The sequence below is a fragment of the Pholis gunnellus genome (assembly GCF_910591455.1).
Source record: "Pholis gunnellus genome assembly, chromosome: 12".
Classification (NCBI taxonomy): Eukaryota; Metazoa; Chordata; class Actinopteri; order Perciformes; family Pholidae; genus Pholis; species Pholis gunnellus.
The window spans coordinates 14,758,587-14,784,924 of record NC_136539.1 but is presented as its reverse complement, the minus strand read 5'-3'; the positions used below and the strand labels follow the sequence as shown (position 1 = coordinate 14,784,924).

The 26,338-nt window shown below is 42.1% G+C and overlaps 1 protein-coding gene across 2 annotated transcripts in view; it reads right to left on the bottom strand.

Annotated features, from left to right (window-relative positions):
• The window catches only part of igf2bp2a (insulin-like growth factor 2 mRNA binding protein 2a), a 39,229-nt gene that overhangs the window by 1,442 nt on the left and 11,449 nt on the right, over positions 1 to 26,338 (bottom strand). The window contains exons 3-15 of one of the 2 annotated variants that reach the window (XM_079169821.1): positions 14,172 to 14,220; positions 13,018 to 13,069; positions 10,571 to 10,634; positions 10,014 to 10,304; positions 9,619 to 9,753; positions 6,932 to 7,054; positions 5,077 to 5,212; positions 3,236 to 3,373; positions 2,618 to 2,686; positions 1,769 to 1,891; positions 1,265 to 1,339; positions 928 to 1,059; positions 598 to 711 (exon numbers count right to left, since the gene is read on the bottom strand). In XM_079169821.1, the coding sequence (XP_079025947.1) occupies positions 598 to 711; positions 928 to 1,059; positions 1,265 to 1,339; positions 1,769 to 1,891; positions 2,618 to 2,686; positions 3,236 to 3,373; positions 5,077 to 5,212; positions 6,932 to 7,054; positions 9,619 to 9,753; positions 10,014 to 10,304; positions 10,571 to 10,634; positions 13,018 to 13,069; positions 14,172 to 14,220 (1,501 nt within the window). The remainder of the gene's footprint in view (positions 1 to 597; positions 712 to 927; positions 1,060 to 1,264; positions 1,340 to 1,768; positions 1,892 to 2,617; positions 2,687 to 3,235; positions 3,374 to 5,076; positions 5,213 to 6,931; positions 7,055 to 9,618; positions 9,754 to 10,013; positions 10,305 to 10,570; positions 10,635 to 13,017; positions 13,070 to 14,171; positions 14,221 to 26,338) is intronic. The other variant, XM_079169822.1, reaches the window with a different exon arrangement.

Sequence of the window (26,338 nt, the reverse complement as noted above, 5' to 3'; positions counted from 1 at the left end):
TAATTGATATCTGACAAGGTGTCCATGTTCCAAAAAAAAGAGAGGAATAAAAAATGACTGCCTTAATTATTACCTATATGTCAATTGATTTAGTTAAACCCTAGATATAGACTGTTGATCTACAGATCACGTTTCAATGAATTGCAAAGCATCAAAAGAGGTTGGAATGTGTGGGTCAATGTTTTTTCCTGCATATATATATGGAAATGGTTGGGAAGTGCTGAGCATACGACTGGATAAATGAGTCTTGGATTATACTACACACTAGTTGTGTGAGAGTTTGTAAACAGATGTTTTGATATAGTTTTGCTGTTGTTAATTGTTGCCCCCAGTTACTGAAATTCATCAAGACTTTTCTCCGTTGTAATTGATGTAAAATTGGTTATTTTAGGGTGTTAAGTATTCCCTTAATTCCAATTTGTGTACATCAAGTTGCAGTAAAATTAAAACTAGGTACACCAAAGTGTGCAGATTCGGCCTGTAAGCAAAGATGAGCACATGATGTCAGATAATGCCACAATAAAAAATATGTTTGTCAAGAGAAGCATACGCCGACATGTAAACCTTAAAAAAAACCTTAAAACTTGTTGTGCGTACCTGGCTGGCAAAGAAATGCCCGCTGATTTTCACAAAGACCTCGTCGTTCTCGTCTGGAGTTTGGTCCCGCGGTACGATGACCTCAGCACTCGTAAGGTTCTGCAGCTCGTTTACCTGAATAAAAACCCGACTCCAGCGATCATTATCTTGGTTTGAATTTCCCCTCCAGCCTCACTTACGAAACACACATTACTCACTAAGGTAAACTGAAACACCTTTTAATAAAAGCAAGCAAATCAGGTGCTATTTGATGCTTATGTTAAAGTAACATAAGTAAATCCAACTTTCTTTTCCATCCTCGACCATAACTCAGTTCAAGTATCAACTCACCGTTTTGCCGCCTTTACCGATGACCCTGCCAGCTGCAGTTGAGGGAACCTTGATGTGCGTCTCCAGTTTGACCTCCTCCTTCGCTGAGAAGAAGTTCTCCTCTTTCAGCTTCCTATGTATCTGACCTTGGGCCTGGAATACAGAGGAGGGAATGAGGCAACGAGAGACTGGGGGAAATGGGGATACACACAGTGATCCACCGCTGTTTACTTTAATACAGGACCATTTAAATAATAATTGAAGTAGCTATTTTTTCCTCAAAATGGATGTATTCACTTTCAGTGTTAAATAATCAAATTTGAATGCATCTTCATACACACATTTATTGTGCTCTTACCTTAAACTGAGCCTCTGCGGTTCCACTAATGATAACCATTCTTAGAGGGACATCTGGACCCTCAGCTGGGGCAATCTGAGAAACACACACACACACACACACACACACACACACACACACACACACACACACACGGGTTATAGAGACAAATAGGGAGAAAATGCGGACAAAAGCTGGTGATTTTGCGCTGCGGTGATTCAGTGCATGTAACCACTGAATCATCTGAGAAGTCTGCAAATTCCTACGAATATATTGCTTTAGATTACAATATGAGAATTCATTGACCAGCTGTTCAATCTCTCCAGATGGAGATGCTCAGCTTACTAGTCATCTCCTTCTTTGACTATAATTAACTAACATCCTCAGCTGTGGTCCATGACATGCTGCTGACTCAGCCAGCACTGACCGCCAACTTCACCCTTCGAAGAATGTGTAGCATGTTGATTTAGACACGGTTTGACCTCCTCTTTCCCCCGAATCGAAGTCCGCGCTCTACTAACCCACCTTGATGGAAGCTCCAGCGAAGTGGGCGAGTTGTTTGATGTGCTGGCCCTTCTTGCCAATCAAGGCCCCGACTGCCTGAGTTGGAACAAAGAGGTAGACAACCTCCTGTTCTGGAGCCTGTTGCTTAAAAAAAAAAAGACCACACAGAGAAATGTATTTCACAACACGTTTGCTGTACTCTGCTGCTGATTGTGGCAGAGAAAAACATTTCAAAAAACCGCTTTAAACAGTCACAAAATGTTTTATTTAATACTGAAAGCGATGACACCACATGCAAGGAAAGCTGAACTGAGCTCTCTTTGAGGGTTTTCTCTTCGGGTAAACATCCCGCCGGGTCGAAGCGGAATATTTCCTATTAGGGCCGAGGGTTGCCCTGTGTTTTTGTTTTTCTTAGCATGGTAACACTCATGTACTCAAGGTTTATGAAGTGATTTTTTGATGAGCCACAGGACAACTCCGGGCTGAAAAGTCTCCTTCCAGAAATATTTGTGGTGTTCTGGTGACTGGGTGATGGTGTGCAGGAATGCCAGACTCACTCGTCATAGCCGCTGACTGAGAGGTTCTCATGGTCTCGTATTTATGTCCCCCTGTCCATTAGTCTTGTACCTTTCTCCTTTTCTCCACACTGTGGCAGTCCTTCCCATGTATACCAAGTCACTTGCAAAGAGAGACTATATGCTTCGAAAACATCCTAAGCTTGAGGCTTTTTTAAAAAGCTTTTTGTGTGCAAAAAAACATGCTTTCAGCTATTAAAATATGTACCTAGCTTCACAAAAGCCAAGTAATTAGTGGTGAAATCTCTGATCACCAAGGCAACATTGACTGTAGTGCAGATTTTAGGGAACATACTGAGTGCTGGTGGGTGATGGCACTTGCTGGAGGAACCCCGTACAGGCCACTGAGATGTGAAGAGTGATTCTAAAAGTGAAGTGACAAGCAGACCGTTCAGATGGCACACAGACACTCACATTTACAGACACATGCACATACCATACTCAAGCTCTTATAAAGGGGGAATTTCAGGGCATTAACTCACAGTGACTCAGACATTAACCCTCTTGACTACGAAGCACGCAAATACATTCTCACACACTGTGTCACACCACTTTGGCTTGACCTCGTCAGGCAATGAGTGGAGACTTTGTTTTACAGACAAACTGACTCATCTCTGGAAAAGATGGGGGAATTCTGGATGTTTCTAACTGTGTTGTGTACAACATCATGCAGGGAGACCTGAGTCAGCACTGTGTTGTTTTTTCAAAAAGCACTCCAGGGGGAACCTGGTTTACCATGTGTTGGAAACAAATTGCTTTATCAAGTCAAAGCTATTCCCTGGAGGAGCTGTGCATCGCTGAGCTGGGCGTGTATAACCAACGGCGGTAAAGTCATTCTAAAAGAAGCCTTTCAAAATCTTTTTTTTCACCACCTTTTATGTGTGTGCGCAGAGGTTAAACAGAGCATACTCACTAAGAATGGGTTGTATCCTGCTGGTGCCATAGAGGGCATTGCACCACGTGGTCCAGCAGCAGGGGACAGAACCGGCAGACCAGAGGAGAAGATTCCCAGAGCGTTCAGGTTCAAGCCTGGGATCAGGTTGGCCTGTTGCTGTGCAGAAGAAGAGAAGCAGATTGTAAACAAGTTGAAAGCTACAAGAAAGACGACACATTAGAATTTAATTAGGGGACATTTTTCACCCAAAGATATTTTGCTGATATGCTGAGGACACATCCTCAGAATTATTGTTTCCTTCTATGAGAGGACGCTGACTAAAACAGTTAACACATTTTTAAAAAATCATTCTACACTGAGCAGAACTTCGTCTAATAAATGGTAAAAGAGAAACAACAGGAGCAAATGTCTCTTATTAGTGTAAGTAAGTACATCTTTTTATTTTATTTAAACAAATAAAAAACAAAGCTACGGTTCTTAAATCAATCAAACTGTTCTTCTTCATGTCGTCTCTTCATCACCTGTAAGATAAGAAATATGTCGTGCATAATGTAATGTGCCAGACGTGGACAGCAACAATCCTGAAAATCAAATAATGTTAAAATTATTTGTCAAGCAACAATAGAAAATGGTTCCAGTTTTTTAAATATAAGCAAATGCTGCTTTTCTTTGTTTTCTGTTACACTAAATTTAATTTATTGGGAATTGACAAGCTATTATTTTTAAATGATTCATTGAGAAAATAATCAGCTGATTAATTAATAATTAAAAAAAGTTAATAATAATAGCGAATTGCTTGTTTTGTGAACTGTTCCTTTACTACTACTAATGACTCAATTATATACACCCATCAATCATGTAAAGTGTAGTTTATTTGTGTATATTTTCACTGTCCTGAGACAACCGTGAATCAGATAAAGTGAAGGATCAAGTGGTCTTTAATGGGTGGAGAAAACAATCCCACTTCTTAAGATGAATAAAACATTTAAAAAGACACACTTGACTATGACTGAAGAGTGCGTTGTCACAACATCAAAAACAGGGCTTGTTTGCTCAAAAAGTATTTCTTCCTCAAAGTCAACTCGGCTATTCTGGTTTCATGTCCGTGAAGAGACACGAGGCCTCTATTCACTTCCTTGTTCCCAGTGCGCTTTGTGTAATATCCACAGTGCCTCACTAGATGGCCCTCACCGCTTGCTGTAGAGTCCCCGCTGAGCCCGACAGGTGCCAGCTCTCCCCTGCCAGTACAATTTAACCGCATGCTGCGTGACACTTCTTGATGATTATTTCTGAGCCAATAATTGCCCGATCAAAACGAAGGAGAACAAAAGCAGATATAAATTCTGAGTAACTGCTGCTCATTGTGGAGAGAGCATCATCACAGCCAATACAGCAGTCGTCTCTGTGTTGTAGGGAGTGTGATATCACTGGTGATGTCATCGGGGCAGTGTGAGAGAGCGGCCTACAGATATCAGATGGATGCTGGGAAAAGCAGTGTGTTACAGCAGGAACACAGACACACACAGCAGGGAAGTGAGCGTGAGTCAGAGGCTCCGTGGAACAGGCACACACACACACACACACACAAGTACGCTGTAGACAAACACTCACTGATGAGCTATTCAGCTATCGTTTACTGTTATCCATTTACCAAGCAGACAACAACGGGTATTACTAATGCCGGTGGTAATGTGTACTGAAAGGGGAGGCGATATCATCCTGCTGTATATCATCACTCCGTTGTTCACCTGTCAGTCTATTTGAGTCAACCTGAGATCATAACCACACACGCACACACACACACGCAAGCGGTGAACGTTCAAGAGGCCCGCAGATGGTAACCTTTAAGCTCAGCTTACGTTTACAGCAGCAATGTCGTTCTCGTAGGCTTCCCTCAGTTTCTTCATGATCTCCACCTCGGCTTTACAACTCTCCTCCAAGCTGCCCCTCACCATGATGGTCCTCTCAGGGTTGTAAATGGTTAAGTCCTTTAACCTGCAAGAGAGATCACATAAGCACAAACATAAATATGTAAGTGGAACTACAAATACAGAGGACAGGAGCACTCACATTCTGCTCAGAGGGTGGATATGACTGAGCTGATTTTAACTGTATTTCCTGTCTTTGTGTTTATCTAACTTAAGTGTTGTTAAAGGCTTCGTCATCACCATCAAGAACTGACATTAAAACATTTTGCTCGCTGACAAGCAATTTAGTGTTGCATTTCCATAAAGTTGGAAGACACAGAAGAAGAACAAAATAATGATGAAAACTGAGGCAGCAGACATAGTGCGATAGTCTGACTTTAAGTTCCCTAAAGTGGCTCCGAATCACTTCCCATAATGCAGTTCGATAGCGTTCCAGAGCACCTCTGTCACGTCACATCATCATCATCAGAGCATTCAGAAAAATCTGACTATCCCAGTCGTAACTAACAACTTGGATGTTGACACAACTTACAAGTTGGAAACTCGTAATTACTTCCGTAACTAAATAAATATCCTTCCTTACTGGGAAACACAGACATCTTTTGAACCCTACGTCATCAATTTGTCGTTTCCTTGCCCAGACTAAGATGACAATACTCCTCCAGAGACACAGATGGATTGAATACATAATACAACTCTCTTCACAGTTTTAGTACTGGACTCCTGATGATGAGTAAACACATCTTTATGTGAAAGCTTGGTGGATTGCCCCTTCAAACTGCAAACCACCCTCTCAAACATGTGAATATCAGCACAGTGACACACGTGAGTAAAGAAGAAAATGGATTTATCAATCCCCTGCACTGCAGCAAGATATTTAACTTAATCGCATCGTGTTGTGCCAAATAAAGTCCAATCTGTCTGAAATTAAACCACAGTTAACCTCATTCAGGTCAGTAAAGTGAGAAACTATGTTGCTTTGAAGTCATTCGCATGGATCTAGTAACATCTTACCAAGTTTTCTTTTTCTCACCTATACAAGACACCTATTCAGCAGGTGAGCTGAACGCATCACAACTGAGAAAATAGCACAGCAGTTACAGCTAAACGTCATCCAATATTACGTGAATCAAATAAATGATCGCTCCATAAAGCCTGGAAGTTGTGTGAACGATAACAACTTTGTGCCTCTGAAGCGGAACCAATCTATCCTCTCATCGGTGTCATTGGACGTGGAGGACGCCAATAATCACATCACATAACCGATAATATTGAATGTGCTATTTGCCTCTTTTCAAAAGGATCCTCTCCTTCCCTCTCCTCATGCCTGTCTCCTTCTCGAGGCTCATTATGTCCTCAGAGCTCAGAGACAGAGCAATTCATTAGCCCTAAATGAACAAAGGTCAGTGAGCACGGCCTGTTAAACAGGGTGTAATCACCACCTCTCTAATATCATGTTCTGGAGTGTAAGCAACCCTTCACATTTGGTCTCCAACAACTCAGTCCAGTGAAATCACATGCCAAGTGGCTAATGAGCACCATTGTAGAAAGGTGTGGCGCCAAGAAGTTGGAATCGCTGCTTGTAATTTCTGCTTTGGTTAAATTGATAGCTGTGTCAAAATGCCTTTAATGCCACAATCACACAAGCTCTCACATCAAAGTGTGTGTGTGTATGTGTGTGTGTGTGTGTTTTCCTGAAGGTGCTAGTATGGCTACCAGCGTAGCAGCAGAGTGCCGTAGGCGTGTGTGAAAGCGGAAGGCGGGAGCGGTGGAAGAGGCGACTTACGAGGAGATGGCAATCTTGGTCCCTGTGTCCTCCTCGATCTTCTTCAAGTTGCGGCCCTCCTTCCCAATCAGCCGGCCCACCAGGCTGTTGTGGGCGAGGATCTTCAGAGGGATGTCCTCCGTCCTACATATACAAACACACACACACACACACACACAAACACAGACACTCAGGTTAGATAATAGAAGATAAGCGTCGCTGAGTGTCACTGATGTGGTGTGAGATATGTCATGGTGTGATGGGGAAAAGCACGGGGCACAATGTTAAGACATGAGCTGTTTATTTAGTAATGTGTGAACAATTATTCCTTTTGTCTTTTACAGATTTTCACAGAAAAATGACCAGATTTTCTTTTACAAGAAAGAAGATCAGTTTAACCCATTTTTTCCGAGACCTTTTGTCCACATGCAACCAAACGCTTCCTGCATCAAGAAGACACTGTTCACTGCAGTTTACAGTAAACAAAGTACTGTTGCAACAACCACAGCTTCAGGTAATAGGAGCAGAAGAGAAGAACAGGCTAGAAACAAAAATGATCTGCTGATAATGTGCTGCAGTCCTGATCAATTATTTAGTTTAATTCCTCATTATTTCCTAATATTTTCTGAGGAAGTTTCCTGGAAAGAACCAGTAAATATTGGTTAAATTGTGACAGTGTTCAATTTCCACTTCCAAATTAATTGAAGTTTTAAATCTGGGCAAGCATGCAATTTAACACAAAAAAACAATGCTGCTTGTCAAATCCAATATTAAGGACCTTTATGTATTATCGAAGGATTATCTTCAGAGTCACAGTTGAGAACTGGTATTCTTCCTCTTGCTGTTGAAGTTGGTAGATTTAGGAGAAAACAGACGGTGTAAACTGTGTAATTTAGGTGAAGTGGAAAGTGAGTTCCATTTTCTTTTGTGTCGCACAAATTATGATGATTTACCAGAGTTTATTTTCTATAAAATGGCTCGACAAAACACTATTTATTTCTTTGGTGCACTGAGGGGCTAAAATTGTAATGGTTGTTTTATTTTGATGTTTAAGTCTCTAATTTTGTCTCAGAAGAAATATTTATTCCGATTTCTCCAGTATTATATAGTAAATGTTTCATTTCCAATTATTTGTGATTTTCTCTTTGAAGGCCTAAAGATTTTTTTTGTGAAATAATAATTAAGACTCAATATTTTATTTGGAGAAATTCAGCTTTTTTCCCCAAGAACTTTCTCTGGAAATGCTTTTAAACGCAAATACAACTAACTAAACTACCACAGGACTCAGAACTTTGTCTCTATTTTGCCCATGCTAATAAAAACATGATGTATGATCTATATTTCTGTTCTGTGGGTTAATTGTGTGTGAATTAAGGTTATGGTGGGGTGGAGGGTAACCAGAAACTGGGCGTTTCTTTTGGGCTGGTTCACAGACTTGGCAGTGTGTGTGTGTGTGTGTGTGTGTGTGTGTGTGTGTGTGTGTGTGTGTGTGTGTGTGTGTGTGTGTGTGTGTAAATGTTTGTATTTTGTGTGCATATGTTTAGGAGGACGGGGTAGCAGGTTGGGGCATGTAATAATCTGTAAATGTTGATCTTTGCTGTTAGTTTAGGGTGAACTGGGGGACAAGTAAGGAGAGATGACAGTGTTGTGCATTTAGAGACAAAGTTTAGGGGTTTGGGGTTTCACTGGGTGTTGGGCCTCCATACGCTCGGCGAAATAATAGGGTGTGAGGCAGCCGAGGTGACATGTTCATTTCTAAATGTGTGGCATCTTGCTAAGAATTAAATGAGAAGATCGATGCCACTCTGTGCAGTAAATATGGAGCTACAACCAGCAGTCGGTTAGTTTAGCGTAGCATACAAGCTCTGTCCAAAAGTAAACAAAATCCACCAAACAGCTCACTAATTAAAACAGTGAATTGTATTTTTGTGCAGGTGAGACAAATGCGATATAGGCAGACTAGCTGTTTCCCCAGGTTTCCCCCTTATATTTCCCAAAATGTCGAACTGTTCCTATATCAGTATGAAACCTGGCTTGGACGTCTTCCTAGCAAACAAAAGAAGAAGAAGACCACAGATGTGATCACAAAGATTTAAGACCTAACTTCCTCTAGATGTCAGGAGATTGGCAGAAAGCACTGTGTCTCTGCTTAATGCTCAAATATTCTCTGATTCAATAGGAACCCACGCTGATACAAAACACTGGGCACGAGAAACAACCTAGAAATTAAATAGCCTTTGACGAAGCAAATTTAAGCGTAAGGTTTCCTAGAATGCAAGTCTGTGGAAACGTTTTAGTATTTAAATCAATGCAAATGCATTTTTCTGAACACACTTCAAAACAAACATGGACATACACACAAGCTGGGTGTCGATGCTGAGATCCAGCAGAAGCTCAAATAGTTTAAAAGGTGCAGCGTCCTGTTAAAAGTGTCACGCCCAATTAGACAAGTTGGCCTCGTTTCTTAAATGCTAAGCTGCGATCACGTGTTTGCCTGTGAGTGTGTCGTGTGCACTGTGCTTACTGTGTTAGTGTTTCAAGCGAGAGAATGCACAGTGAGATTAAAAGGTGTGCAGGCAGGTTAAAGGATAAGATTACAGCCCTGCAGACATTATGGCTAATCTCTCTGTGGGAGCGTATGCATGCTCTGCATAAGCGACATCTGAGTGCGTCTATGCGTGTTTGTGTGTGTCAAAGTGAAGACTCACGTCTTGGTCTCGCTGGCTTCCTTCTGCATGATGTCCAGGATCATGCGACAGGCGGAGGAGCAGCCATCAGGAGTTGAGTGGATGGTGATGGGCTTTTCTGCCGCACCTGCATTTTCCTTCCGATGAATGTCCACTCTGAGAGAGGGAGAGACAGACAGTCAGAGTAACATCTACTTGCATTGTGTATAAATTAATAATTATGTTGGTGATGAATGTAATGAAAAGAAGATCAAAAAGACAACAATTTAAGGTATTAAAAAGAAGGGTAACAATTTAAGAATCGGATGGAGTTTTAATCACAAAAGAAAAACAGCAGAGCTGTTGATATAATCATTAAAAAAACAGGAAAGCCAAAAAACAGCAGCAACCACGCAAGGTCATCAGAGTAAGCTTACTTGGACTGTGTCTGTTTGGTGACATTCTTGATGGTGAGGCCCTCCTTGCCAATGATGGCTCCCACAAACTGAGTAGGCACGAGTATGCGCAAGGGGAAGTCGTGTTGTCTGTTGCGCGGAGCGCCAAAGTCTCCCGAGGGCCCGGGCTGAGAGGTGCCCTGGTCCCGGGACGACCGACCCCCGCGCCGCGTGCGGGGAGCCTGGTCGGGCGGAGCAGCATCCATGTCCACAATATATGACAGCTTGAAAGAGTAGTCTTCAAACTGGTGTTCCGTTAACTTCTCAATAGCTCTGGGGGGGGGGGGGGGAACAAGAGGTATGAGGCAATAACAATAACATGATGGGATTTTTATATTTCAAAATGTAATATACTCTGTAATAAATGTAGGATATTCTGATTCAGGAATGATTCTGCCCTGCTCCTTGTGGATGTACTTTTTCTATCCTCCTGTAGGTAAACAATGCTGCTTGTCTGTGCATACACAGGTAAAACAAAGGTACATGACAAGCCTTACTTTTAGTACTTTGAATTAAGAGTCAATATTTGTGCTGCTTACTCTTTAGCTTCGTCCTTGGTTGCGTACGTAACATTCACCACTGCTGTTTCTGTATCTGTGTTCACTGTGAGACAAGACAGAGAGAGAGAAAGAAGCACAAGATAAAGTTAACAAATGCTCGGGCCACATTTACACTTGCCAACAGTAGGTCTTTGTTGTTGCTGTAGGTGAGTCAGACACGTGTCCAGGTTCTCGAGGTGACCCAAGGAGCCTCTTCTCTGTGTGAATCCATTACAGCCATCACCACACTGGCTTCCCTCCAGACCAGGCAGCTGCCTCTACAGACAGGAGCTGCTAAACACAATAGCCTCTCTGCCACTTGCACAATGACGGATTTAAGTCCCGACACGACAGCCTAAAGAAAACAAGTTATCGATGATAAAGTGCAACCACTGGTGTCACACCTTGGGAAGACTATTGGTTCTGCTGTGCTGCTCAGAGCTAACTCTGCCACAGTTATGGGTTTGATTTCCACTGCGACCATGCATGCTTTAAATGATTGAACTGCGGGCTGACTTTGACTCAGGTGTCCACAGTACAGCACATGTTAAAACAAGCTCACGATGAGTCAATTCATTAATTAGTTGATTGACAGAAAATGAATTTGCAACTATTTTGATGGTCAATTAATAATTTAAATACATTTTCAAGCCAAAATTACAAACATTTCCCAGTTTCAGCTTCTCAGTTAGGAGAATTTCCTGCTTTTTGTTAGCTTGTGATATTGTAAATGGGATATAATTAGACTGTGGACTACCAATTATTAAAAGTTGAGTAGTCTGGCAAAATAAGCACATCACCAGCCATCATATTAAATGCTTTCAGGGATATTTTTCTACGTAATTTAAATTTGTATGCAAGTGTAAAACAGTATGTCTTATTCATGAAATGCCTTTTGGTCCACCAAGTCCTCTGTCAGAAGAGACAACGGCATCTCTGCTATGTCAACCAAGGATCTCTGTTTGTGTAACTTTTAAATGTCAAAATGATGAGTCAACAAATAAGCCACTGCTCTTTGATGGCCAGGAAGGACGCCAAAGCCTGCTAAAAAAAAACATCCGATGCAGATGCTTTAGATTTCTCAGAAAATATAGACATGTGAGTCATAGAAATAGTGAAACAAAATGTTTTAAAGTGGACTGTATTTTTTGGAAAATAAATAGGCATCAGATCTAGTCTCTCTGTCAGTGAAAACAAAAACCTTTGAGTGAGTTGCGGACAGCAGGTTTGGAAGGGTAAAAATCAGAGAGACTGCCCGGCTGGCTTAGAGAGAGGGTGAGTGGGCAGAGCGTGGCATGGTGCCCGGCCCCAGTGTTCACAGCCAGCTCTGCCCCGCCCCACCCGCCCTGCCCCGCCACGGGCAGCCTTCACCATGCCACAGAAGACCATGGGACTCCTCCAAAACCTCCCCACGTAACCAGAGCGCACGGACGTGGGCGGAGAAAAAGTGACAGACAGACAGGAAGTTGGACAGAGACACAGAGGGCGACTACCACGGGGACAGAAACATGAGCGAGCTGGCCCTCTTGAAAAGGGTTTGATCATACACGGCTACTGGGCTGACGCTTGTGGAGCCGGGCTGAAAAAGAAAGAGGAAATGCCGCGCCGGTGTCTGCCACAGTACAGATGAAGTGGGCCGTTTTACGGCGGCGTCTGGGAAACTCTGAGTGGAGTAATTTCTCTGCTGGTTTTTCTTTTAGCACCTGTCATGACTACAGTGGGCGGTAGTTGGTGTTGGCTGCTTTGACACATACTGAGACACTGTGTGTGTGTGCGCGCGTGCGTGCAGGTTAGTCAGCTCTATGAACTTTTAGCTGTCTACACACACGTGCACGAGTAGTGAACGAGCACACACAGGGACAAATAAACACAGACAAACACACACACACACACATATAGTACACACAAATCCATCAGACAGTGCAAAAGCCTCACCACAGGCGCCTACAGTGTCCTCCCCCATTACCCCGATGCCCCTCAACAAAACACTCGCTCAAGCAAACACGTACAGGCATAAACACACACACATATATAGACACATCACTGCTGGATGTCTGCCATGTCTGCCCACTTCAATCCATACACTGAGACCAAGGGGACCCGTGGCAATACACAGTGCTTATTATAGAGGCTGCATGTAATTGAAAAGCTGCTCTCCCTGGATCAAATTGATATGACACACATGCACACGGACAGAAAAGATGATAAAGCCTGATTTATATGCAAAGATGGGTTATGTTTAGATAATGGGTGTGTGGGATGGTGGTAACGAGGAAGTCAAGTCACACAAGAGACTTGACTCACTGGGAGGTCTGTTTGTGTGTGTGTGTGTGTGTGTGTGTGTGTGTGTGTGTGTGTGTGTTGCTAAATAGACACATGTGCATTGTAAAGCTGGAGCCAGATGATGATGTGATGTGAAGAAAACAGGGAGGAGAAGAGTTCTGTACCTTGTTCCACATTTTCTACAGTACCATACTGAGCGAGAAGGCCGTCCAAAACCTGAGGGAGAAATGAGAGCGTGGGTTAGAGAACGACAGCCACTGAAAACATACAAGGATACACACACACACACACACGCACACACGCGCACACACACGTCTGGTGCTCCTGGTGTTTATGTGGGCCAATGATCAAGTAACGATGTAGCAAGTGGAAGCAAAGAGAACTTAAGAAACTCATTTAAATTCCCTTTGGCATTTGTAATGTATAATAATGTTTATGATTTGTTGTGATTGGACGTCTCTCCAGCTGTTTCCTAGCAACCAATTTACACAAACTTGGATTTTACTATTTGAGACATATATATGAGTTTATAAAACCTGATTTAGTAAGTTTGAAAGTTACTAAGAACTTATTGAGGACACGGTAAATGCTTTTTAAAGGTTCCAACTATAATACAAATGTTAAATTCAGAGGATAAGATTAAAGAATTGATATAACTCACAGAATGATGTTTTAACACATGGACAATACCGTGAAGGTTGTTTACATTAGTAATGTAATTCTGCTATGTTTTATTCTGTTTTATTCCAAATAATGATCTATAATAAAGACCACAAAGATTATATTATATTTGAGATCTATAAACATATCTTCATTTATAGATGTCTGCCTGGATAGAGGATCTGAAATTAGGGTTTACTCCCCATTTTATTTACTACTGCACGTACATATACATGCCAACATTTTATTTCTGTCAAACAAAGAGTGAGAGTCCGTTAATGATATTTTTTAATTCCTTAGTGATCTGAGGAGTTTTGTGATTTTTCTCAGAGAGTAGATAACCTGGATATATACTGTATAGTTGCAACCCTGAGAAATAGTAATGGGAAAATTGTCAGGCATGAAGACAGAGACAACAAAAAAACAACGTGGAGCGGCGAGGTCGCAGATATTGACGCACAGAAACAGTGTCATTCACAGAGTAACTACCACTGACGGAGATATAAGTGTACACATGCACCCAAATGCTCAACTCTACAGAGAACAAAGTATAAAAGCTGGTGACTCATGGTTGGGAGACCAGTTTATGTGCTACCTGGTGCTTCACTGCAACACGCACGCACACGCACACACACACACACACAAACAAACAACTGACCTCCCACTGTAGATGAGGGGGAATGTTCCGGATCTGGATCTTCCGACTCCTGCAGAGATGAGAGACACAGACGGAGTGGATTTAACAGACCTGAACCACACACTCACACACTTGGGAGTAACAGTTATCTGTTGTGTTGGGCACAGAAAAGCCAAACTCATAGACAGTACGGACATTCAACAGCTGAGAAGCAGGGACGTTTTTAGTGCCGAGGGCAGAAATGCAGAGCCAAAGCTGTGCACTGACAGTCAGTGTCATCTTTACTTTGTAAAACACCCACAGCTCATTAGACAGTGTCATGAATCGAAAGAATGTCATCGAGCTGCTGAAAGATGTGTAGGTTTGTAGGTGAAGATGTTTATTAGACTGCAGCTAGTGACTCTCAGTAACACCCTCCTACAAGTGCTATTCTTTATACTCTCACTGCGAGACGTTGAAGTGACACAAAAGACGTGAATAAGCAGATTTTAATGAAAATAGCTGTAATTAATACAACAAGGACGATGAAGCATAACATATTAGAGATTATTAGAGAAAAAAACAACCATACATTTCTGTCATATAGTGGCCCAATTTGTAATTCAATGATTATGAAACAACAAACCTGTTTTTTTATGTCTAAAATGCATTACAAACATATTCATAATGAATTATAATCTGCTTAAAGCACTGTATAATTAGAGTTATAGTCCAAAATAAAAAATAAAAAAATCTGGTAGAAGTCATACAATTCACAGATAGATTAAAAATGAAGGGGGGATTGTCTTAGAAAACTAGTGCTGGAACTTTACAAGATAAATAATCAACTGAAGATTAAGTCTAATAATTTGAGCGAGGTTGGTTTAACCACATCTATTAGTTCTTTATCAAAACACGTCAGTCAGAAGGCAGAAATATGGACGCACAAATGCAACAGCGTCCCTCTCTGGCCGGTCATTTTTTGGATCCACACAGGCTTCCACTCTCTCTGGTGAGCATGTCAGCTCAAACAGCACAGCCACACAAACCGCCTGCTGACCACAGGCTGTTAACAACTACATTAACGTGAGAGAGTCCAGCTCCGCAATGAGAGCTGCTGATTTAAAAAAGAAGAGAGGCTGGCGGAGAAAAAGCCACACTGCTGAGCAACCGTGCCCCCCCCCCCCCCCCCCCCCCAACATAATTTAAGGACAATTAGGATGCACTGAGTACAGAGATAAAGTGGAGGAGGAAAGGTTATTAAAAAATGATATAAAAGAGGTAGATCTGAGTTCAGCAGGATTCTCTACTGGAGACAAAGACACACGGATGCAATGCATGTGCTCACACACTAAGACGCATTTCTCTATCTAGGCTTTTGCATCTTTCTCTCCGTATACGTCTGAGTGCAAAATGACTGCAGGTCAGAATTTCCTGTCAGCAGCGAAGAGAGGACGAGAGGACCGCGCCGGCAGCTGGACATGAATGAATGACTCGTTCTGATTGTGCTACTCGAGGAAAAAAGAGAAACACAGAGCCACACGGATTTGGGAAAGCCCTCTCCTCTTCTCTCCTCTGCTAAACTAACCCTCCATCTACACTATTGTTAAAACATTGAGTAACAGAATAGACTGCTCTCATTGATTAGAAGGTAAGCAATGACACAAATAGTGGAAAATGTTCACATATAAATGGCATTAATATTAATAACTCTGTACATCTATATCAGTAACTAAAAGGTAAATGTTTCCATAAATAAAATAAAAGGAAACATTTGTTTTTCCTCCGTCATGTGTGTTCTACAACAAAAACTAACAGCGGACAGAAAACAACAACTGGTCCCTGCGTTTACGGTGTCCTGCAAGCCTTCTGTCACTGATGGTGGTTTATAGCGAGTGGCTCGATGAAAGATCTCTCTTGGCAGCCGGTATCCAAACAAGGGTAAACCAATAGAAATCAGCATGTACCACAAAAACACATAACCTTTTTTTAACGTAGTAAACAACCTCCTGCTGTCCAAAAGCAGCCAATAGATGAAAAGTGTTCGGCCAACTCCGAACCTCAAAACAGCCCCAAACTCTGGCATCCCCGAGCCGGCCAATAAAGACACTAAAAGATCCTTTCATTCAGCATCCTCTGCTTCAATAGCCCCGTGGAACCTTAGGGCTCAGCTGTCTATTGTGTTTTTGTGCTAATTGATTTTCCAATTGATGTAATGTTAGACTATAGACGTTGCACTGCAGCACAGTGATGACCTCCTCTGTGCTCTTAAAGAATGTGAGAGGGTTCGTTGTCAGGGGAGGCCAACTCCTGGAGGAAGAAACGGTGGGAGTTTTTTTTTTTTATCAATATCGTCTCATCTATCTATCTATCAGCAGGACCTTTGTGCCTTTAGTTTCTTCTCTGTAGCTTTAAAATATTTAAATGCCACTTGCTTGTCTCTCATCCGGAAATATGCCGTGCTAGCTCCCTGAATGGACATTTCTCGGAAAAAGTGACAGTGTCTCCCGACAGTTCTTCAAGGTCTCATTTTCTGCATGCCTGTGGCCGCTGGCTAACCATAGGATCACTGCTTTCTATCACTGTCTGTCTCCAGGGTAGGGAGAGGCCCGTGATACATGCCACCCGGCAAAATATACTATTGTGTGTCTACTGCAGTGTTTAGGTCTAGCTACAGACATCGACTGTCCTCTGGCATTATATGAAGCAGCCGTTTGTTTGCATTAAAGGTGAACCCAGCGCCGTTTCTCAGCTCCTCCTTTCCCAAAAGTCCAAAATGAGCTGCAGTAGAAGATTGAAGTCAACGGTTACTTAATGTTTGTTGAATGTGACCAAGCTGTCTGCTGTTGGTTTTGAGCAGACTGCCAAGAAAAAAAAAGGAAAGAGAAAGCCTCTCAATTTCAGCCTTTAAATATCTGACGGTGGCCATGTTCATTTGAAAAGCTAATATTTACTGCGCCCACCTGCGTGAGGTAAGAAACTGTGTATGCGAACACGCGTGCGTACTAATACACACACATGCATAATAGGACTTTAACCTCTGAGAGGGCGGGCGGACAGAGGGGTGAGAAAGACGGTATTCATCCCTCGCCAGAATTTTGCAGTGTTCCTAAAAATAAACATCTGATCATCATAAGTGCTGAATTATACATTGAAACACTATTTTTCTAAACTTTAGTTTTCTGCAGTTTTTTTTTACTTTTGCCTTTTGATGAACATTACACACATTAAGACGAAGTGGCTCAGCCGTGGTGCAGTGGTAAGCCCTGTCGCCTCACAGCAATAGGTCAACGACCGGGAATCGAACCCTGATGTGGAAATTGAATGTTCACTTGGTTGTAACAAGTTTAAAGAACTGTAAAGAATAGTGCTACAACGATTAGTTGTTTTATCTATTAGTTGAGAAAATGTATCCATAATTCAAGGCTGTCAATCGTTATCGTAGTTCATGTGAGAATTGTTGCTTTTCTTGGTCTTACCATAAAGCCAAATTATGTCTTTTGAATTATTGGTCGGATGAAATACAATGTTTGATGACGTCGCTTTGGGCTCTTCTTTTTTCACTGTGCTCCAATGTTTTATTCAAACAATTAAGCAAGTAAATTAACAGCTGATTAATCAGTAAATAAATGATTCGCTATAGCTGCAGCCCTGTAGTAAGGAACAATGACAATGACTACAACTGGAGTCCATTGTACACGAGTCACATGGCTACATGTGGACAGAGATGATTGAATAAAAAGCGTGTGTCTGTCTTTGAAACCAAACTATCTTTGGTGGAGGCAAAGAAAAGTGGTGGGATGAGACGTCAACAGCTAAGGACAGTCTGGGAAGAATCCCACCACAAATGATAGACATAAAACATAACACAATCTAAAATATAGGACACATTTGCTAAATACTGTGAGGTTTTGGGAGATATGATCTATTAAATTAGACTACAAACTACCGCAAATGACATTATAATGTTATAATGTGACCTACACTTATGTCCAGCAGCAGAAGATGTGTTGAGACCTTCTACTTGAATTGAAGTAGCAATATTATAAAAATAACCAACTAAAAGTCCTGCATTTAAAATCGGCCTTAACCTTGCATTCTTTCTAATGGCCAGTTGAGATCGACTCCTCTGGTTGCAAAAAGAAGTCAGATTGTATAGAAGTCTATGAGAAAATAACCCTACTTCTCGCTTGATTTATTATTTATGATTTATCACATTTTTCCTTCTGTGATAGAGAAAGGGAAAGTCAGAAAAGTCAAAGTCAAAAAAGTCAGAGCACTTTGATACCTTTCAGAGTTCCTTGATTGAGCTCAAAATCTTTTTTTCTTTTTTGAACAGAAACTACCAGGAGTGAATGATTAAACATGTCCTTCTCCGCTCAAGAATTCGGTCTAATGAGGCCTTTAAAAGCCTTGTTTACCTTTCCCTCCCTGCTCTGTGCGGATGTATGCTGTCAGACATCGGCTCATAAGGCACGCTGTCCTGTTCCCAGCAGGGAAGCTCTATCTCTGGATGAATAAAAAAGGCATCCTAAACGGCCTTTCAGTCCGCGAGCCCTGTCCGGAGCACACTGCCTCACAGACACTTCTGCGCACACAGTCACCTCCAATAGAAACCTCACACCTAATTGTTTCTACATGGAAAATTCACCTGACCGATAATGCTTTTTCTCCATTTAACTGTCACTTTCATTTCTCCTGTGTCCATTTAGCTGTCACCGCTCTCGCCGACTGACACTGCAAAAGTCTCTAATTAAAGCCTGCCTCGCCGTTGTTTCACGCCAGCCACATATTTGCTGCTTAATGCTTAACGAGATTATTCATTCCTTGTGTTAAAATGGTGCACAATATCACCAAAGCGTTTTTTTGCTCCTGCTAAAAGCCACATTTGATGAGAGACAAATGAAGTCCACATCTGTCCCGAAACAGTCCGATGAAAGACTCAATATCACACGCAAGATAATTGATGGTCAAACTGAAAGATTATCTGGCATTCATCACAGCCTTATATGCGAAGATAAAAGAGGAAATGAAAACGTCTGCGGTCATAAATCACACTGGAAGCATGCGATTATGCACCTATTACATGATCATATTACAAATCCTGTAATATGCACTGTCCAAGCAACACTAATGTGTCTGCCTCTTTAATGTGTGGTGGTCCAACGTTTCCGTGCTGAGTGCAGGATAATGTGATCGTCTGACAATCAGCTGCATTTACAGCTACGTGTGCATGTATGCGAGCTCTCACATCATCAGTACTGTAAAGACTGTAAAGCTCAAAGCTGACAAATACGTCAGCACTGTTCTTATTCCTTTACATCTTACTGCAACAAGCACTAATAAAAAGGTTTAATTTATACCCAGCCTAGAAGTGAAACAGCACTATCTTATATGGGTCAGATTGAGTGGTTTGGTCAAATAGTCTGGTGGTCTTTATACACCAACCACAGACTCGTCTAATCTGAATTAACCCAATTTCTAGCTTTAACCCTTAAGCTCTTAAGCGCTTAAATGCCCTGAAATCTCAGAGAGGAAGCAACAAGTCCGCGATATTCAGAAGACCCTACTGTGTGGGAGATGTCCCTCTGCTCCTCTTTTCAAACTCCGGCGGCACTCCCACCGTGTCCCACTCGGGATGTTGGATTAAGACAGAGCTCAGGCCATTTCTTTGTGATGCTCCTATAAGCACTTCTCTTAGGCCCATCCAGTTGTTGTGGAGCAGAGATAACAGGATTTGTATGAGAGAAGTGTCTATGCGTAGTTATTGTCCTTCAGCCACAAAGATGTGTTGCTTTTTGTCCTCCGGAAGGACAAACAAACCCTGAAGCGATTCCTTAGCTCACATGTTAGGCTGTATTTAAAGATGAATTACATTCATTATGTGTGAATCATTCGGTAAATAACAATTCCAATAGTAAATTATTAGTAACCTGGGTTTCAATAGAGCTTTTCTTTCAAGGACGGCGCTTCAGGAACTCTGGGGGAGCCGGCGGTCGAAGCAGAAACCTTCTGATTACTTGATGACTGCTCTTCTTTCTGAGCCCAGATGGTTCATTAACTATGTTTTAAATAATTTACTCTCAGGACTGAAATAGAGATTGAATGTTCATTCTTGACCTTGGAAACGGTAGTTGGCAAAGCAATATCAGCTGCCAAGACTCAACAATTTATTCAACGTTGGTTAAAGGTCTGCTGGTGATGAAGGCACCAACCATGGCACAACCCTTAACCGTGTTCACTATTGTATAGTAGAATCATTTTGCAGTCTTTGCTTGCCAGTGAGTCAAGTATCATTGTAATCGTCATACTTACATTAAACACAGTGTAAAACAATTATTAGGCCTAAACAGAAAGAAAAAGAGAACAAACATATCACATCAAATTGCTTGTATTTAAGGGTGAATGAGAATCTTCAGAGACAGAAAATTTGTCTTTAAAGGAGCAGTGTGTAAGATTTAATGGCATCTAGTGCTAAAGTTGCAGATTGCCTCCAACTAAATACCCCTACGCTCACTCCTCCTTTTCCAAGCATGTCAGAGAACTACGGTGGCCTCCAGGTGACATAAAGACGGTAAAAGCCCTCTCTAGAGCCAGCGTTTGGTTTGTCCGTTCTGGGCTACTGTAGAAACATGGCGGTGCAACATGGCGGACCCTCTCTGTATCTAAAAACTACTCATTCTAAGGTATCGAAAACACAAAGATTGTTAGTTTCAGGTGATTATACTTAGTTCTGAATATTATATTTCATTTCTGCCAATAAATCCCCCCTAATCCTTCACACTGCTCCTTCAAATTGCAGAGAGACCCTTGAGACAAAAAAATAGGCAGTCCTTGGTTCATCTAAAAGAATATATCTACTGAACTGATATTTGCAAAGTAGTACAAATTGTTCCCGGTGACAGTTTCCTTACATTCATTCTCATTAAATCCTTTCATTCCTCCAGGCATTCATTAGCATTCATCAAGGATCTTCCCCCGCCCCCCCATCACCTAACTAAGAAAACAGCCATTGTATCTTCTCTTCTTCATTGTTCCCTAACCACACATTTTTCACACCGATACTGCGGAACGAACAAAGCTGCCGCTCCACGGTGCCGCTAACCGTCTCATCTCAGCGTGTATAGCGCTCAGGTGCCTGCTTCTGTTTCCCCTTCCAGCCCTCAGCGGGTGAGAACTCATCAGAATTCAGCAGGCTCACCTGGCTGCCTGTTTCTCTTCACACGTTAGTTTTTTCTCTGTGGCTCCGAGGCAGGGAGGCACAGGCCGAGAGGCAGGCAGCTATAGGCACATGCAGCTCTAATGGAAGCCACGGCCTTCCTGTTGATCGCTCACTCGGCCGCTAGAAGGATGTAAATAAGGAGAGACTCCACGTCGTTGCTTCTTCCATCTCGTGTGGTACAAAGTTCATTGACGAGGTCTATTGGTACGCAGGGAAATTTCAAGTAGATTAATATTTTCTAGCAGGGAATGATTCAGTGTCACCTGATGGGGATAATTACAAGCGACTCAAAAGATTTTCAACGACCCAGGTGAAGCAAGACAATCATGTTTGAGATCTACCAGCATGAACAAATGTTTTACTCTGATTCAAACAGTATTTTCTCATTATCAACTGTGTCAAAATAATCGTCTGTAGACACTGATTTTCACTACACGTCAGCTCAAAGATATGCAGATAATGTCATAAAGAAACGAAGAAAACATCTATTCTATAACTTATTTTCTCTTGAAGTGTCAACATGATATTTGCATACTGCTGCTGCTGCAGATATGGAATTATGTCCAGTCCTCAGGTGTAATCACAACAAATATATTTCCAGTCAGTGCTAAAATGCCACGGGGGGGCCCAGCTGACACAAAACAAACGTTCTCCTGTCACGCCTACTAAGCCTGTGAAATGAGTATTTTAAAGTGTTCCATTTGCCTATCACTGCGTCAAAATGCATTTCTATGTAACTGAAAAGTGTTTGCTCCGACACAGCAACTGACGCCCCTCAGTATGTCTCTGAACATGCATTCACATATTTTAAATCAAATCTGGACCTGTACATTGGGTGCTTAATGGATTCTTGTTCCACATTTATCTAAAATACATGTTTTTGATGAATTAGGAGCTTCCATCCCACATATTTATTCAAATATTTTAATCCGAGTCAGATCTTTGTCCAGTTAAAATATTTAAAAGTCCCTTTCAGACATGATTATGGTGCATACAAATACTCTGTCTGATATGTTGTTGTTTTTTCACAAAATCTTCAATTAGTTAAAATTTATAGAAAATTCTTCTCGCTCAGTGAAAAATCCAGAAACTATGAATATGCAAACATTGTTCGTTTCAAAGTTTAATTACTGCACACAAGAGTCCACAAAAGTCCATTCTCAGTGTAAGTGCGCTGGAGGTTTCCACATCAAGCGCGTGTTAAGTATCATATTGGATCGTGACCGGTTTCCAAACTAGCTGTGATATTAAAAAACAACAACATGCTTGTACGTAACTCACATTTAAGGTGTGAAAACAGCCTTCGTATGTCAAACTGCACATAAATCATTCTGTACAATTAAGGTCAAATATCCAAGTGAAGAAACAATAAGCAAAATACATATTTGAGTGGAAAGGGACTTTAAAAATGGTTACCACACACATACGCACGTGCACACACGCGCACATATACCAACAACCAACAGCCCTCAAAAAGAAACAGAAGTAATTCCTGCAAACCATGCACAATGCAGCAAACATCATTCAGTGAGCTGCAATTACAGCATTTAGTTCAATTTACTGGTGCTAAAACCACTTCCCTTGCCACTGAGCCACAAGCGTCAGACTAAAAAAAATAAATAAACAAGCAGAAAGATGATTCACGAGGACTTGCACAGTCATGTGCCACGCTGCTCTGTCCTGCGCACATCAAACGCTCGCCTGCTCCTCCACACTGCTACTTCACTAACTGAGGACTCCTCTGAGTCCCCCGTCACAAAGCACGCAGTCAGCACTGTCACTGACAGGCACGCAGCGAGCCCACAGGGACACAGCTGACACGCAATCACACACATCTAACACAAACACACACACACACACACACACACACGCTAATGTACAGCTGACCGGTGTGCCTACTCTTTGCTACATGCACACACACTGATGTATTTTCTGTGTCTCTCTCACACACCTCAGCGCTAACAGCTACTGACAGGTGAATACCAGCTCATACTGCGTCGGTGCAGTGTGGGTCCGCTGTTAGCTGCTCCTCATGGCTGCTTCTGTTGCTTTATGTTGAGCTGTGCGGCTTGCTCCTTAGGTCTCATCCTTTAATCTGCCGACCATGAGGTATTATTCTGTAGCCAGGAGGATGAGCCCGTCTGCCATAGGTGTAGGTCCCGGCAGGGTTAACCAGGATCAATACCTCATGCACACCACTCAACATTACGAAAGCCCTCAAACTGTTTCCCTGCCCTGCTTTCCTCCCTGTCTCCGGCAAGTCTCCGGTCTGTCTCTCCTCCGTCCCTCTCTCTGCCCGTCTCACTACTCCCTCCAGCTCCCTCTGGAGAGCGAGCTTTAAATGTTCACACACACATGAACGCACTACCTCTGCTCTTTCTCCTCCCCCTGGCTGCGGGGAGCTTCTCTCAGAGTGAGGGAAAGCATGTGAAGCAGCTAGCAGGAGGTGACTGAAGATTCGTCCTCTGGGAATCAGAAACCCTGACAAACCTGCTCAATAAGCAGCATTTTTCAAAACACCCCTGCCAGTCACAGCTGCTGTCAACCGAGGAGTCCTCGCTCTCCAAACAGCGGCAGAACAGAGCTTTTGGAAACAGCGAAACATACACTGTGTTTCTCAAACACAGGGTCGAGGACCGATGCCAGGCCGGGTGACAGTGGCTGACACGGGCACGTAATGGAGCATGAGTTTAATTTTAGCTGCGTGTTCGCTTTTTGATAATTTAAGTTCTAAAAGATCTAAAAAATAACACTGTTAGAAAATACCACTTTCTTTTTATTTATTTTATTGGATCATATTGCCAAAACTATTATGGAGTGTGTTACAGTTGTTTTAGCCTGTTTATGTTTGTAATTATGTATTTAGAACTGTATTTAAATCTCAAACAGGCTCATTTTCTGACATTTGACAAGCCAAATAATGAATGATTTATACAGGAAAATAACCGACAAATTGGTAATGAAAATTGTTGTGATTTGCAGCCCTGAAATATTAGAATTCTTCAGTACTCCCAATAAATGTAGAGACCTGGAGGTTATTAATAATGAATGTGAAAAACAAAAGAAATCAACCATAAATCAACAGTCATCTATGTATTTATCAGTTTACAATCGCAAGTAAAGGAAAACAGAACCTGCGATAGATAAGACCAGATAAAGAGATTAAATAAATTGCATTCAAGCAGTGATTTTACACAAGTGACTGAAGTGTAGTAAAGTAAATAAAGTGCAGTTAACCCGATAAATCATCAAGAGATTAACAAGGCGGTGGGATTATCTATTTCGGACGCACTTGTGCGGGTTGGGAGGACAGCACAAACTGGTTTAGGGTTAAAATTACATCAATAGCAGCTCTAAGCATTAGAGAGACTGGATTATATTTACTGACTGCAGAGGGTGGAAGGGTGCAAAAGTGAGCGTGGAAAAACAACACGTCACCGTTTTCCTCACTGTAAAAGAGCCGCTTTTATTGTTTATGGGTGACCAGCTCTACTACGAGTGGAGTCAAATGGATAAGGGCCTCCGATACATTAATTACATACGTCGTGCTCCTCCCAAAACCTTGAATCATCTTAAGTCACGTGACTCACAAGTGGCTGAAGTGGCATTATCCCTGTCCGACTTTAATCCTGCAGCTAAAATGGCTCCAAATCCTGACCTGCTCTCTGAAATGAGGCAGGGGGTTCTATAGGAAGTTGATGCTGAGGATGGTTCAGACAAAGAGCTGTGTGTGTGTGTGTGTGTGTGTGTGTGTGTGTGTGTATTTTGATGACAAGTTTGGAGGACGCCTGTACGCTGTGTGGGAATGTAATATAGACTAATTCAATTATCGGAGACACTCACAGGGTTTCAAGCCCTGATCAATATGCGATAAATACTTGAGTAAATATCCTGAGTTGACGTCGATATCTTAAGTTAGGAAACCGGAGCTCCACTGCAGAGAAGAGCTGGTGGAAATGCCTGTTGTGTGGGCAGCATTTAAAGTGAGACAGAGAAGGCGAGGGAGAATTATTGGCGATTGTGAGAAAGCCTGAGGGGAAGGTTTGTTGTTGGTGCCTCTTGTATATATGTGACTATAAGGCACTCAGTAAACGCCTGCCGAGCCGGAGCGATTCTTCAACTCACAAAAGCTGCAGCCTCCGTGACGAGCTACGTTTGTTTATTGTCTGTCTTCTAGGTTTCATTTTTAGACAAAATACAACTATACGAATGCAACATTACACGAGCACAGTAAGGTCAAAAACAAAACAAACACGTGTCTGGGTACCACCTGAGGCTCAATATCAAAGGATTGATAACAATTAGAGATGGTCTATGTTTTGCTAGACAGGATATTTAAGGGTGCAGTCCACTAATTTAACAGCTATTTCCAGCTTGCGACTCTCCTTCGCACAGAAACACCAAAACAAATCTGCAAGCATTTACGGGCGGGCTGCTTTCATCCTTCCTGGCAGAAAACATACATGGCTGGTTCCCCTCTTTAACAAACACCGTGTCTAAGTTAAAGGGGCTATTAGGAGTGAGGGTTGACCTGAAAACCTGGCCGCTCATTCCATAAGAGAGCCACGGCACAACTGCTCTGAAAAGCAATAGGCAGTGTTGTGAAAAGCAAATCAGAGCTGCGTTTTATCTGGTGGCATTTCTGTAACTTGGACAGACGTTTTGTGATCAAATCAGAGCCCATCTGTGTGCATGTGCGTGTGGACCTGGGTTGTGAATCATGTGCCTTGAGCGCAGGGATGCGACAGCTTTGATGATGTGCGGTGATGGGGAGGAAGCAGCAATACTGTAAATGCTCTTCAAATGCCTCAAACTAAACTTGAAACGGGGAGAACAAACGCAAGTCCTGTTCACTGTTACTATTCTTTAAGTGCCGCATATTTAATGCATCATCTTCAGCGTCTCCACATCCACACCACTGTCTCTCTCTCTGACATCAAACATTCTATGTCTCTGTAATTTATTCTCCCGCAACGTCAAGCGTCCG